Below are 13,573 nucleotides of genomic sequence, written 5' to 3'. Positions count from 1 at the left end.
CAAGGGACTATGCTCTAGTGGTCTGGGAAGTGGGAGGTATAAAAGGTCAGCAGGTAATTCTAATGCTCAGCTAAGTTTGAAGATCTGTGATCTACCAATTTACTAGCCTGTGGATTACTTTCTAATTGCTGCTATAGAAAGTTAGTCACAGGTTGGGTGTGGCAGCACACACCTTTAATCCCAGCATTCTGGAGGTGGTGGACAGCTTGGACTAGGAGAACTTGCTTCAAAATGTGAGGATTAAAATTTAGTGCCTTGAGATACACATTTATTGTTTAATACATAAGTCCAATATGGATCTAAGATGAAATCACAGGGCTTCATGTCTATCTAAAGACTGGAGGAAAATCTCCAGTACCCACATAAAGCCAGATGCACAAAGTAGTACATTTGTCTAGTTTGTTTACAGCAACAAGAGGCCCTGGTATGCCCATACTTTGTCTCTCCTTGTAAATAAATATGTTTTAAAAAATACCAGCTGGGCTTGGGGGCACGTACCTTTAATCCCAGCACCGAGGAGGCAGAGGTAGGAGGATCACCGTTTGAGGCCACCCTGAGACTACAGAGGGAATTCCAGGTCAGTTTGAGCTATTGGGAAACCCTACTTTGAAAAAATAAAAATAAAAAAAGATAAATATTGGGCTGGAAAGATGGCTTAGCGGTTAAGGTGCTTGCCTGTGAAGCCTAAGGACTAAAGTTCAATTCCCCAGTAAGCCAGGTGCACAAAGTGGCGCACAAGACTGTGGAGTTTGTTTGCAGTGGCTGGAGACCCTGGCATGCCCATTCTGTATCTGCCTCTTCATCTCTTTCTCAAATAAAATACTTAAAAAAAAAAAAAACAACAAGGTTCTTGTTATTGTGATTGGTTTCTGGAATTCTCCCATATTCTGAGTTTTATTGTTGCTATCACCATAAACTGGCTTTGAACCCAACTGTCTTCATGATACTTACAGAACCAGTAGACTACCTGCTAGGCTTTTTATATATCAACACTGCACAACATAGTCATCTTTTTTTTAAATCGATGCAACCAACCAAAGAACATTCCTGCAATGACAGCAAATGATGGAGCTAATATCTCATAGCACATCATCCCTTTCCAGGTATCAAGTGGTCCCGTTGCCGATGTTTGTATTTGACAGGGGGAAGGTGAACTTAGAGGTGCGTACATGCTAAGTACACTAGCTCTGAGCTACATCTCAGCCCTAATCTATTTTTATTATTAAACTAACTATGCACTGGTTGTAATTTTAAGTGCATGACAAGCTAATATTAATTGCTGTTCCTAATATAAATTACCTATGGCTACCAAAAACACAGAAGAGAAAAAAGGCTGGCCATGTATGGGAGGAGCCAATGTAATGGCTAATCTTTATTGGAGAGAAAAAACTTTACAGCATATTCTGAGTAAATTAGTGTAGGGGCTCAGTGGGCCATCTGGTGGGGCACCAGCTTGTAGTGGGCTCCACAATTTGGGCATCGCTGAGTCTCGCCTTTGTGTAACCAGAACCAGATGACAGTAGAGTTGTCCTCTTCACCTGAAAGGGAAATGGTGGTTGAAGGTCATCCAGCATAGAAGGGGAGACTTCCAACATTAATCTCTCTCACAGCCTTTTATAAAAAGATTTTTAAAATATATTATTCATTTATTTGAGAGGGAGAAAGAAAAGAGGCAGAACTGATAGAGAGAATGGGCACACCAGGGCCTCCTAGCCACTGCAAATGAACTCCAAATGCATGCACCACCTTGTGTATCTGGCTTGCCTTGGGTACTGGGGCATTGAACCTGGGTCCTTTGGCTTTGCTGGCAAGCACCTTAACTGCTAAGCCATCTCTCCAGTCCTTTTATACACTTTTGAGTGAGCAATAAAACTATGGTTGATGTCTTAGACAATCACTTCAAGCCAGGCGTGGTGGCACATGGCTTTAATCCCAGCACCCGGGAGGCAGAGGGAGGAGGATCGCCATGAGTTCAAGGCCACCCTGAGAATCCATAGTGAATTCCAGGTCAGTCTGAGCTAGAGTGAGACCCTACCTTGGGAAAAAAAGAAAAAAAAAAAAAGAGAGAGAGAGAGAGAGAGAGATCACTTTATGTTCTCTTCTTTTTTTGTTTTTAGTTTCTTCAAGGTAGGGTCTTACTCTAGCACAGGCTGACCTTGAATTCACAATGTAGTCTTAGGCTGGGGAACTCACTGCCTCCCAAGTGCTGGGATTAAAGGCGTGCACCACCACTCCTAGCTCTAAAATATGTAGCCCAGGCTGGCTTCAAACTCCTGCCTCTGCCTCTTCAGCAGTTTCCTACCAGCGTGCACCACCACAATGAGCTCATGTTCTCCTCTTGAAGATGAAGAAACTAAGGTCTGAGTTTGCTCGTAAGTAAACTGACCCTTTTACGAGGGTTACTGTAAGTTCTAACAATTCCCTTCCCTGTGTACAATCCCAAAGCATGGTCCATACTCTTCGGTATCTCTAGTACCTAAAACAATGCCTGGCATAAAAGTAGTATAATAAGGACTGCAGAGATGGCTTAGTGGTTAAGCACTTGCCTGGGAAGCCTAAGGATTCCAGTTTAAGGCTCGATTCCCAGGACCCACATTAGCCAGATGCACAAGGGGGTGCACATGTCTGGAGTTTGTTTTCAGTGGCTGGATGCCCTGGCATGCCAATTCTCTCTCTGCCCCTTTCTCTCTCCCTCTCTCACTCTCAAATAAATAAACAAAAAAAATATTTTTAGTAGTATAATGAAAATTTTATCTGGAGGACAGGCATGGTGGCACATACTTTTAATCCCGGCACTTGGAGGCAGAGTTAAGAGGATTGCTGTGAGTTTGAGGCTAGCCAGGGATTCCATAGTGAGTTGCAGATCAGCCTGGGCTAGAGACCCTGCTTCAAAAATAAATTAATTAATTATATGTTGGGGCTGGAGAGATGGCTCTGTGGTTAAGGTGTTTGCCTGCAAAGCCTAAGACTTGGGTTTGATTCCCCAGTACCCACATAAGCTAGATGCACAAGGTGGCGCATGCGTCTGGAGTTTGTTTACAGTGGCTACAAGTCCTGGTGTGCCCATTCTCTCCCTCTCTCTGCTTGCAAATAATTTTTTTTTAATTATCTGAATGAGGGCTGGAGGAATGGCTTAGCGGTTAAGGCATTTGTCTGCAAAGCGAAAAGACCCAGTTTTGATTCCCCAGGACCCACGTTAGCCAGATGCACAAGGGGGCAGCACAAGCATCTGGAGTTCATTTGCAGTAGCAGGAGGCCCTGGCATGCCCATTCTCTCTCTCTCTCAAATAAATAAAAATAAATTATCTGGATGAATACTCCTTTGTGACACATCCAGTGAACCAGTGTTTTTGCTATTCTGGTCTATTTCCAGGAAGGATGACCTACTCCTGCACTGAGCTTGAAACAACCAGACCCTCACAAGGTTCTGATACGTAATTTCTCTTCCAGCTGGTGTGGTAGAGAAGCCTTTAATCTCAGCACTCAGGAAACTGAGGAGAATCATGAGACTAAAGCCAGCCTGGGTTACAGAGTGAGTCTCAGATCAGCCTGAGCTAGAATGAAACCTGGCCTTAAAAAAAAAAAAAAAAACAGTCACACACACAAAAGATTTGAAATAGTTTATAGACATCCTGTATAGTTGGCTAGATTAGACAAATGGGAAAGAAAATAGAAGGTACTTACAGATGCAGCCAACTATTCTCTTGTTGGTGACAGATGGAACTAAATTAGGATCTTCCTTAGTGCCTGAAGCTGCCTTTGGGGGAAACATATTGTATGGATCCTGAGAAGAAAAAAAAAGAGCAATTATGCCAAATAATTCATACCATTCCACAGGGAACTGTTCCTACAAGTCAGGTTTCCAGGAGCAAATGCTCACAGACAGGAGACCCCTCTGATCCCACCCAAACTCGTGAGCTCCACAGAGGGCAAAGAAGAGTTTCTCCTCACCAGGCCCTTCTGTGAAGCTATCATGATCTCCCTCTCCAGTCCAGTAGCCTGCTCCTCATCAGTAGGAACACCACCTAGAAAAAATAATGTAGTCTCAAGTCAACCCACATGATCACAGATACGATCAGCAAGTCCACACTGAACCACCAACACGGGAAAGACTGCAAGTAAGGTGTGCTGTCAAGGCTACCTATACCATAGACCTCTAAGTACCACTGAGTCATGACCCCCAAAGGGGCCGTCTTAATGAAGCTTTTCTCCTCCAACCACCGAAAGCGATTTTCCGACTTTTTGCAAAAGCAGTCAGTTAGAATCCATTTGGTTGAAGGCGGGTACAGGTTTGGAGGGAGGCCCGGTCCCTTCCTATGAGAGTGACACCTGCCCTCAAGGTCACCCCGCACCTTCTCTATAGAACACCTTCGGAGCAGCGTGAGTCTAGCGAGCCACGACGGAGAGACACCGGCGATGCCCGAGGCACCCGCCGCCGCGAGGTGGGCAGTGGGGCCCTGAGGAGCTGCAAGGCCACCCGCCCTGTCGCCCCAGCACCAACCACCAGGGAGGGCGACGACGCCAGCGCCCGGCGGACGGAGTACCTGCAGAAGCCATGGAGCGCACCGCGGCCACGCCATTGGCACCGCGGGCGCGTAGGGCCTGCGCGGCCAAAGCCCCCGCTCCGCGAAGTAACCTTGAAGCCATCTCGCCCGCGACAAGAAGCCGCACTTCCGGGCACAGGCTCTAGAGACAGGCGGGACTTCCGGGGGCGGGCCTCTTTCTGCTGCCCGTCAACCTTCCGCTCTCTCCGGCCCGCCCGCCCAGCCACGTGACCGCCGTGCGGGAGGCCGCGCCTGCTCAGCGCTTCCCCTTTCCTTTTGAGCCCTGCCCTCAATCTGCGTCTCAGCCTCGGCTTTCTCCTTGCGTCCCTGTCACTCAGGACCAGCCGCAGCGTAGGTCCTGTCGTCTGGTCTGATAGACATGTTCAATAAACGTGGAGGGGTAGCCTCAGCCCGCTGTGGTTCGAAGTCTAAGTCCACTTCTGTCGAGAAACTTGCTGGGGGCTGGAGACTAGGCTCCCGGGTTAAACGCGCGTTTCTGCAAACCCTTAAGGCCTAGGAATCGAGTTTGCAATAGCAGGAGGCTCTGGCGCGCCCATACTCCATTCTCCTTTTGCCTCTCCTCTCTCTCAAATAAAAAAATAATTTAAGAAAGAGAACCCAGGGCCCTGCGTGATGGAGCACGCCTTTAATTCCAGCACTCGGGAGGCAGAAGTAGGATCGCTGTGAGTTCGAGGCCACCCTGAGACTACATAGTTAATGCCAGGTCAGCCTGGAACAGAGTGAGACCCTACCTGGAAAAAAAAGAGAGAGAGAGAACCCAGGGGTGGTGGCACAAGCCTATAATCCCAGCAGTGGGGAGGCTGACCTGGGAGGATCGTGAGTTCAAGGCCAGCCTTGGACTACAGAGTGAGTTCCAGGTCAGCCTGGGCTAGAGCGAGACCCTACCTCGAAGAAAAAAAAAAAATAGGGGAACTGGAAAGATGGATCAATGGTTAAAGGCACTTGTTTGCAGACCCTGACAACATCCCAGGTTCAATTCCTCAGAACCCATGTAAAGCCAGATGCACAGAGTGTTGCATGCACATGCATCTGGGGCTTGCAAATGAATAACAAATTTTAAAAAAGATTTTTTTAAAAATAGACTTACTGGGCAGGATGGTGCACGCCTTTAATCCCAGCACTTGGGAGGCAGAGGTAGGAGGATCGCCATGAGTTCAAAGCCACCCTGAGACTACACAGTGAATTCCAGGTTAGCCTGAGCTCGAGTGAGACTCTACCTCAAAAAAAAAAAAAAAAAAAACAGACTTGCTGGACCACTAATGATACAAACTTGCTACTGGGCTTCTGAAGAGCACCCCTCCAATAGTTGTTATGGTTATGCCTGTTAATCACGGATTACAGCTTTCCTGGCAGTGTGTGAGCCATCACTAACTTGTTGCATTTGATGATGTGCATTGAGGGGGTGGTCACTCCATAAAGCTAGGAACCAGAACTATTTCAGGTGTTAGGAGGGAGCGCAGAAAGGGAGATGATGATGGGAAGTGGAAATGAGTTCTTGCTGTGACCAGAGTTCTCTGTTTAAAGCGGAAAGCATCTTAGCTCTGTATTGCACATGTATAAAAATGTGCAAATTTCTTAGCAAGGTGGGTGCTCAAGAACCTTTGGAAATGCCATCCAATTCATGGGCCCTACAACTTGGTTCACATTGTCAGATCCCTAAAACAGTCTAGCTGCATGTTATATCCACTCCCTACCAGGTGGAAATCCCTTTAAGTGGGTTTTAGTTACCTTGCATAGACCTGTCATAATTGTTATGGGAAAGTGAGGTGCTCAGAATCAGCACCAGAGTTAGAATGGAGAATTAGAAGTTTTATTCATATCAGCATGGACTCGGGAGAATAACTTCGAAAGTCTGAGTACTAAGTTGTGATGGCTCAAAGTTATTATTATTTTTTTTTTAGGTAGTGTCTCACACTAGCCCAGGATGACCTAGAAATCACTATGTAGTCTCAGGTGGCCTCAAACTCATGGCAATTTTCCTACCTCTGCCTCCCTAATGATGGAATTAAAGGTGTGCGCCACCACACCGGGTCTGGCTCAGAGTTTTTATAAGCAGTATGGTAGGCAATCTGACAACACCTTGAGTTCTTCATATTATTGGTGGGTTAAACTTCTGAGCTACATGACTGGGGACTGCAAGTGGAAAATTACAGAAATTCAAGGGAGTTTGCCTATGACTGCATTAACCAGATAACATTATATGGAGAGTGTGGCTACATAGATTGGGAAGAGACTGGATCATGCTGTCTCCCTGGTAAAGGCTTGCACAATAAAAAGTGTGTCCTGGGGGGAGGGTTGTGTTTTAGAGCATCATCTGCATCTATTTTCTTCTACTACGTAATGATATGGGAATTTGGAATTTTTTTGAGCACGTAGGAACCCTATCTCTGCTCTTGGGCAGACAGTAACACAGGAGCTAAGGCCCCAGTCAGACAGCTTTTTGGGGTACTTGTCTTATGAATTGGATTAATGAAACCCACAGATTAGAGGATAAAGTTCATAAAGATTTTATTTTTACTTATTTATTTGAGAGACAGAGAGAATGAGACAGAGAGAAGAGGAGAGAGAATGACTGCGCCAAGGCATCCACCCACTGCAAATGAACTCCAGATGCATGTGTCTCCTTGTACGTCTAGCTTATGTGGGTTCTGGGGTATCAAACCTGGGTTCTTTGCAGGCAAATGCCTTAACTGCTAAGCCAGCTCTCCAGTTCAAAGATTATATTATAGCTCAGCGTTTTAGTGAGAGAACTTTAAGAGACAAAGCACTTAAGAGAGAGAACTAATTCAGAGCTTTTGCCCAAAATGTTGCAAGAAGGGCTTTCCAAAAAAAAAAATTTTGTTGTTATTTTTTCAAAATAAGGTTTCACTCCTGCCCAGGCTGACCTGGAATTCACTATGTAATCTCAGGGTGGCCTTGAACTCATGGTGACCCTCCTGCCTCTACTTCCTGAGTACTGGGATTAAAGGCATGCACCACCACACCTGGCTAATTTTTTTTTTTTTTTCTTGAGGCAGGGACTTACTCTACCCCAGAGTGGTCAGCAGCTCACTTTATAGACCAAGCTGGCTTCAAACTCACAATGATGCTCCTACTTCACCTTCCAAATGCTAAGATTATAGTTGTAAATCACCATGCCTAGCTAATTTTAAAAATTATTTCTCTTTCTCTCTCTTTCTCTCTCTCTCTCTCTCTCTCTCTCTCTCTCTCTCTGTGTGTGTGTGTGTGTGTGTGTGTGTGTGTGTGTGTTCATGTAGGGTACACTTATACCTCAGAGTGTCTTTTAGTTACTTTCTCATTGCTTGGACAAAACATCTGACCAAAAGCAGCTCATGGAAGGAAAAGGTTTATTTTGCTTATAATCTTGAAGGGAAACTTCAAGATGAGTGAGAAGAGCATGGCATGAGCAAAGGCTAGACAACAGTTCCTTTCCATGGTAGATGGAAAACAGCAGCAAGAGACTGAGCTGAGCTCTGGCAAGAAGGGCAAGTTCTAACACCCCAAAGCCTTTCTCCAGCAACACATTTCCACCATCAAGGCTCCCACCTTGCCACCAGCTGAGGACCAAGAATTGAAAACACATGAGTTTAGGGGGAATTCTGGTTAAGATGGTGGTGTAGGAACCACGCCAAAGCAGCCTAGGGGAGAAAAAGGCAAAAAAAAAAAAAAGCAAAATACACTCTTCTACTAAAAAGTGAGGTGCATAAGAAATTACCAATGGCAGCAGAGAAATAGGAGAGATCCAGAGCTCCAGAGCCCACACAGGCAGGAAGAAGTGGCTCCAGTAACAGCACCACCAGGATTAGGGAAGAAATTAATGAAATAAAAACCTAAAAAACAATCCAAAGAATCAATGAAACAAAGAGCTGGTTCTTTGAAAGGAGACTGATAAACCCTTAGCAAATCCGACCAAAAGAAAGAGAGAAGAGGCACAAATTAATAAAATTAGAGATGAAAAAGGCAACATCACAATAGATCACAGAAAAAAATCATAGGGACATACTATAAAAACATATACTCCATTAAGTATGAACATCTGAAAGAAATGGATGATTTCCTTGATTTATATGACCTAGTTAAATTAAATCAAGATGAGATTAATCGCTTAAATAGACCTATAGCAAGTATGGAGATCCAAGCAGTTACCAAAAATCTCCCAACTAAAAAAAGTCCAGGACCAGATGGATTCACCAGTGAATTTTACCAGACTTTCAGGGAAGAACTAACCCCATTGCTTCTTAAACTTTTCCTTAAAATAAAAAAAAAAAAAAGGAGGAATCCTACCAAACTCTTTCTACGAAGCCAGCATCACCCTGATACCAAAACCAGGCAAAGATAGAGCATAAAAAGAAAATTACAGACCGATCTCTCTCATGAATATAGATGCAAAAATTCATAATAAATATTGGCAAACATGAAGCCCTTGGTTTCCCACCAGGAATAGATGGTAAGACCCTATTGCCGAAGACTCCACATACTTGGGCTGCAAGGTCACTGAGAAATCCTGCTGGAACTGAGCTGATAACCTCCTCCATGTAGACCAGCTGACAGAAAGCTAGAAGAAGCCATTCTACATGTAGTTCAATGGGAGAAAGAGATACCATCAGTGAAGATACTCAACAGTGGACACTGCATGCCTTATAATTGGCCAGCCAGCCCAAATGAGCCAACGGGTGCAATAGTGGCACATCTGTCATGGTGGAGACCAACTGCCCTCCAATTGGACTAGAGGCCTGCTCCATGGGAGGGAATACATCCCTGATACTGAAAACCTAAAACAGGGGTAGTCATGAGCCCTAGGGGTGTAACATCGACTGATGTCTGGAAAAATGTATATTCTATGCTTATCAAATTGCCCAGTTAGCACTTCTCTTAATATTCATACCCTTATACTAATGCTACTCTTACTTTGGGTAGAGAATCTTCTTTTTTCAGATGGCAGTGACCTTGGGATGACTCAGAAGGTATCATAGTGCTGGAAAGAAGTGACTGGAGTACTGAGTAACATCTCAATCACACATTCCAAGGCTAAGGGTCTAATGAGGAAAAGGTGGTGGAAAGAATGTAAGAGCCAAAGGAAGCCAAAGCAAAACATGCTCCTCCAGACACAAAATGGCTTGGATATCCATGACCTCACAGTGCCTGACACTACCTACACAAGACCATCATAAGAGGAAGAAAAGATCATGACATCAAAATAAAAGAGAGACTGATTGATATGGGGAGGAGATATGATGGAGAATGGAATTTCAAAGGGGAAAGTGAGGGGGGGAGGGTATTACCATGGGATGTACTTTTTATAGTCATGGAAAATGTTAATAAAGATTGAGAAAAAAAAATATTGGCAAACAGAATACAAGAATATATCAGAAAGATCATTCACCCCGACCAAGAGACCAGAGATGCAGGGATGGTTCAACATATGCAAATCAATAAATGTAACACATCATGTAAATGGACTGAAGAACAAAAATCACATGATCATCTCATTAGATGCAGAGAAAACATTTGACAAAATCCAACATCCCTTCATGATAAAAGACCTACAGAGACTGGGAATAGAAGGAACATATCTCAATATAATGAAGGCTATTTATGACAAGCCTACAGCCAACATATTACTAAATGGGGAAAAACTAGAAGCTTTGCCACTAAAATCAGGAACAAAACACATGAGTTTATGGGGACATCTGATTCAAACCACCACATTCTTTCCCTGGCTCTCATGGAATCACAACCATTTCAAGATGTAAAAATGCATTGAATCCAATTTAAAAGTCTCCATAGATTTTTATCAATCTTAATTCCATTCAAAAGTCCACAGCCAATCTGGGCTTGGTGATTCACATCTTTGATCCCAGGACAGAGGTAAGAGGACTGCTATGAGTTCAAGGCCAGCCTGAGACTACATAGTGAATTCCAAGTCAGCCTGAACTAGAGTGAGGTTGTACTTCAAAAAAAAGTCCAAAGTCTCTTAATTGTGAGCCTCTAAATCCAAAACATAAGTTACATATATAATAGCACAGAGTAAACAATCACACTTCAAAAGATAGCACTGAGCATAGCAAGAAAAGATTGGATAAATACAATATCTAAAACAAGCAGGGTATATATTAAAGTTTGCAGCTTGGTGTCATCAGGGACCCACAACAAAGTCTCTGGGGTTCTAATTCTACCCCTCCAGCTGGGATGTGAACAGCCTAGAGAAAATTTCATCCCAAGCTGGCAGCTCTCCTTGGCAGCAGTTCCAGAGTCCTGACATCTCCAAAATCCTAAAGTCTTCACTACAAACCACCGTTCATGCAGAGATGCCTATAACTCTGCCTCACATTGTCCAGTGGCCATTTACACATTACACATTAACCACATTGTAAAATAAAATGATCCACTCTTTTCTGCATTTGTTATACTTCCAAAACCAGTACCAGGGGACTTCACTGCCAAATTATTAATCCAGAGGGAATAAAGCTGACTTGAAGAGCAATCTCCTTCAATATTCTTCTGATAGGCTCCTTACTTTGAAAAGAGTGAGAATTCTTCCTGCCATTCCAATGCAGAACAGCTAGTGCAATCTCTTTAAAAAGAAAAAATCATTTTTTCTTATTTATTTCAGAAAAAGGGGGAGAGAGAGAGAGAGAGAGAGAGAGAGAGAGAGAGAGAGAGAGAGAGAGAGAGAGAATGAGCATGCAAGGGCCTTTAGCAGCTACAAAGGAACTCATGATGCATCTGAGCTAGCACAATCTCAATGGTGGTAATCTCTCAAATAATTGCAGCTGAAGCAGGCTGCTGTCACCCTGCCTAAAGCTTTCATTTCTTTCTGTGTTATATCTTTCTACTTCTAGCTTTCTTTCTTTTCTTTTTTCTTTTAGTTTTTGTTGTTGTTGTTGTTTTGTTTTGTTGTTGTTTTGTTTTGTTTTTTCGAGGTAGGGTCTCACTCTGGTCCAGGCTGACCTGGAATTCACTATGGAGTCTCAGTGTGGCCTAGAACTCATGGCAATCCTCCTACCTCTGCCTCCCGAGTGCTGGGATTAAAGGCATACGCCACCATGCCCAGCTTTCTTTTAGTTTTTTGAGGTAGTGTCTGGCTTTGAGCCCAGGGTGACCTGGAATTCACTATGTAGTCTCAGAGTGGCCTTGAACTCACAGTGATCCTCCTACCTCTGCCTCCCAAATGCTGCTATTAATAGTGTGTGCCACCATACCTGGCTTCCTTCTGCTTCTTGTTCCACCATTACTTTTAAATTTAGCTCTGCTTAAAAGTTTTCATGAATGGCAGGGGGGAGGGAGGGTATTACCATGGGATACTTTTTATAATCATGGAAAATGTTAATAAGAATTAAGAAAAAGAAAAAAAAATTACTACGTGGAAAAAAAAAAAATGTTCTCAGGAAACAGGAAGAGCACAGCCATCCTCTCACACAAACTTTATCTAGCCTGGTTCAGACAAAGCTCTTTTCCCTTTGATTAGCTGAGCCAGGCTCCCAGTCCATAGTTCTTTCTGCACTTAGGTCTTTCAGCTTCCACCAACATAGTCCATCAGGCTCTGCTTTCAGCACTGTAAAGCATGTCTTAGTCCAAGTTTTCAAATTCTACCACATTCCTCCCACAAATCAGTTCCAAAAGACCAAAAGCCACAGTCACATTTCTAGTAGCAATGACCCTACTCCTCTGGTGCCGATTTTCGGTTGCAGCTACTTTCTTGTTGCTGGGACAAAAACACCTAACCAAAAATAGCTGGTGTGAAGAAATGGTTGATTTTGGTTATCATCTTGAGGGTAAACTTCATGACAGCAAGGGAAACCATGCACAGAGTCTGGACATAACTTCCTGTGTTAATTCTTTACTTCTACTTTTGTGTGAGATAGGGTCTCTTGTTTTGCCACTGAAGTCAGACTAATTGGCCAGAGAGCTTCAGATTTTTCTCTGGACTTCACCACCCCAAATTGCCATAGGTGTGAGTTGGGATTACAGATGTGTGAGACACACTTCAACTGGCTTTAGATAGGTGCTAGAGATCTGGATTCCAGTAGGCAGGATTGCAAAGCAAACACCTTTAACCACTGAGCCATCTACCCAATCCAAGATCAAGTGATTTTTTTAGCTTATTGACCACTTGGAACAAATATAAGACATTTGTCACATTGAGGTCAATTCAAAGAAAACTGAAGAAGATTGAAGTCCCAGATGGTGTAACCTGTCCCATGTAGGTTATTTTCAAAAAGTCCTGGTAGAAAATTCCTTCACAGGAACACAGTTACTTTTAATGGGTAACCTCTCCACCAAAAATAATATAGTCTCTCTTCTTGATCTTGTTTGTTAGAGGTCTATTTAAGTGATTAATCTCATTTTGATTTAACTTAGGTAGGTCATATAAATCAAGGAAATCATCCATTTCTTTCAGATTTTCATACTTTGTGGAGTATATGCTTTTATAGTATGTCCCTATGATTTTTTGAATTTCTCTGGAATCTGTTGTGATGTTACCTTGTTCATCTCTGATTTTATTAATTTGTGTCTCTTCTCTCCTTCTTTTGGTCAGATTTGCTAAGGGTTTATCAATCTTGTTTATCCTTTCAAAGAACCAACTCTTTGTTTCATTAATTCTTTGGATTTTTTTTTTGTTTGTTTGTTTCTATTTCATTAATTTCTGCTCTAATCTTTATTATTTCTTCCCACCTACTGATTTTGGGTTTGCCTTGTTCTTCTTTTTCCAAGGCTTTAAGGTGAAGCATTAGGTCGTTTACTTGTGACCTTTCTAATTTCTTAATATAGGCACTTAAGGCTATAAATTTACCTCTTAGAACTGCCTTCATTGTGTCCCAGAGATTTTGATATGTTGTGTTCTCAATTTATAATTTTTTGATTTCCTTCTTGATTTCTTCATTGATCCATTCATCATTTAGTAGTGTATTTTTTAGTTTCCATGATTTTGTGTATGCTCTATAGCTTTCTTGCTACTGATTTGTAGTTTAATTCCATTGTGGTCAGATAGAATGCAAGGAATTATT

The 13,573-nt window shown here is 43.0% G+C and overlaps 1 protein-coding gene across 1 annotated transcript; it reads right to left on the bottom strand.

Annotated features, from left to right (window-relative positions):
- Positions 1-1,344: 1,344 nt before the first annotated feature.
- On the bottom strand, positions 1,345-11,964 carry LOC101605951 (cytochrome c oxidase subunit 5B, mitochondrial). Its single transcript, XM_004669804.2, has 5 exons — positions 11,959-11,964; positions 4,545-4,647; positions 3,952-4,025; positions 3,685-3,784; positions 1,345-1,538 (listed from the first exon to the last, which is right to left on the bottom strand). The coding sequence occupies exons 2-5, from the start codon at positions 4,645-4,647 to the stop codon at positions 1,426-1,428; spliced, it is 390 nt and encodes a 129-aa protein (XP_004669861.1). The 5' UTR covers positions 11,959-11,964; the 3' UTR covers positions 1,345-1,425.
- Positions 11,965-13,573: the final 1,609 nt, after the last annotated feature.

The sequence above is a fragment of the Jaculus jaculus genome, chromosome 4, assembly GCF_020740685.1.
Source record: "Jaculus jaculus isolate mJacJac1 chromosome 4, mJacJac1.mat.Y.cur, whole genome shotgun sequence".
NCBI lineage: Eukaryota > Metazoa > Chordata > Mammalia > Rodentia > Dipodidae > Jaculus > Jaculus jaculus.
Note: the sequence above shows the minus strand (reverse complement) of the source record. Positions and strands in the feature narration are given on the sequence as shown.

What these genes read in the sequence shown, in the direction of transcription:
- LOC101605951 (XM_004669804.2), bottom strand. Translation starts at nt 4,647, where the DNA reads ATGGCTTCAAGGTTACTTCGCGGAGCGGGGGCTTTGGCCGCGCAGGCC. An exon ending in GCGCTCCATGGCTTCTGCAG is followed by an intron (nt 4,026 to 4,544) that starts GTACTCCGTCCG and finishes TATTTTTTCTAG; the next exon opens with GTGGTGTTCCTACTGATGAG. An exon ending in TAGCTTCACAGAAGGGCCTG is followed by an intron (nt 3,785 to 3,951) that starts GTGAGGAGAAAC and finishes TTTTCTTCTCAG; the next exon opens with GATCCATACAATATGTTTCC.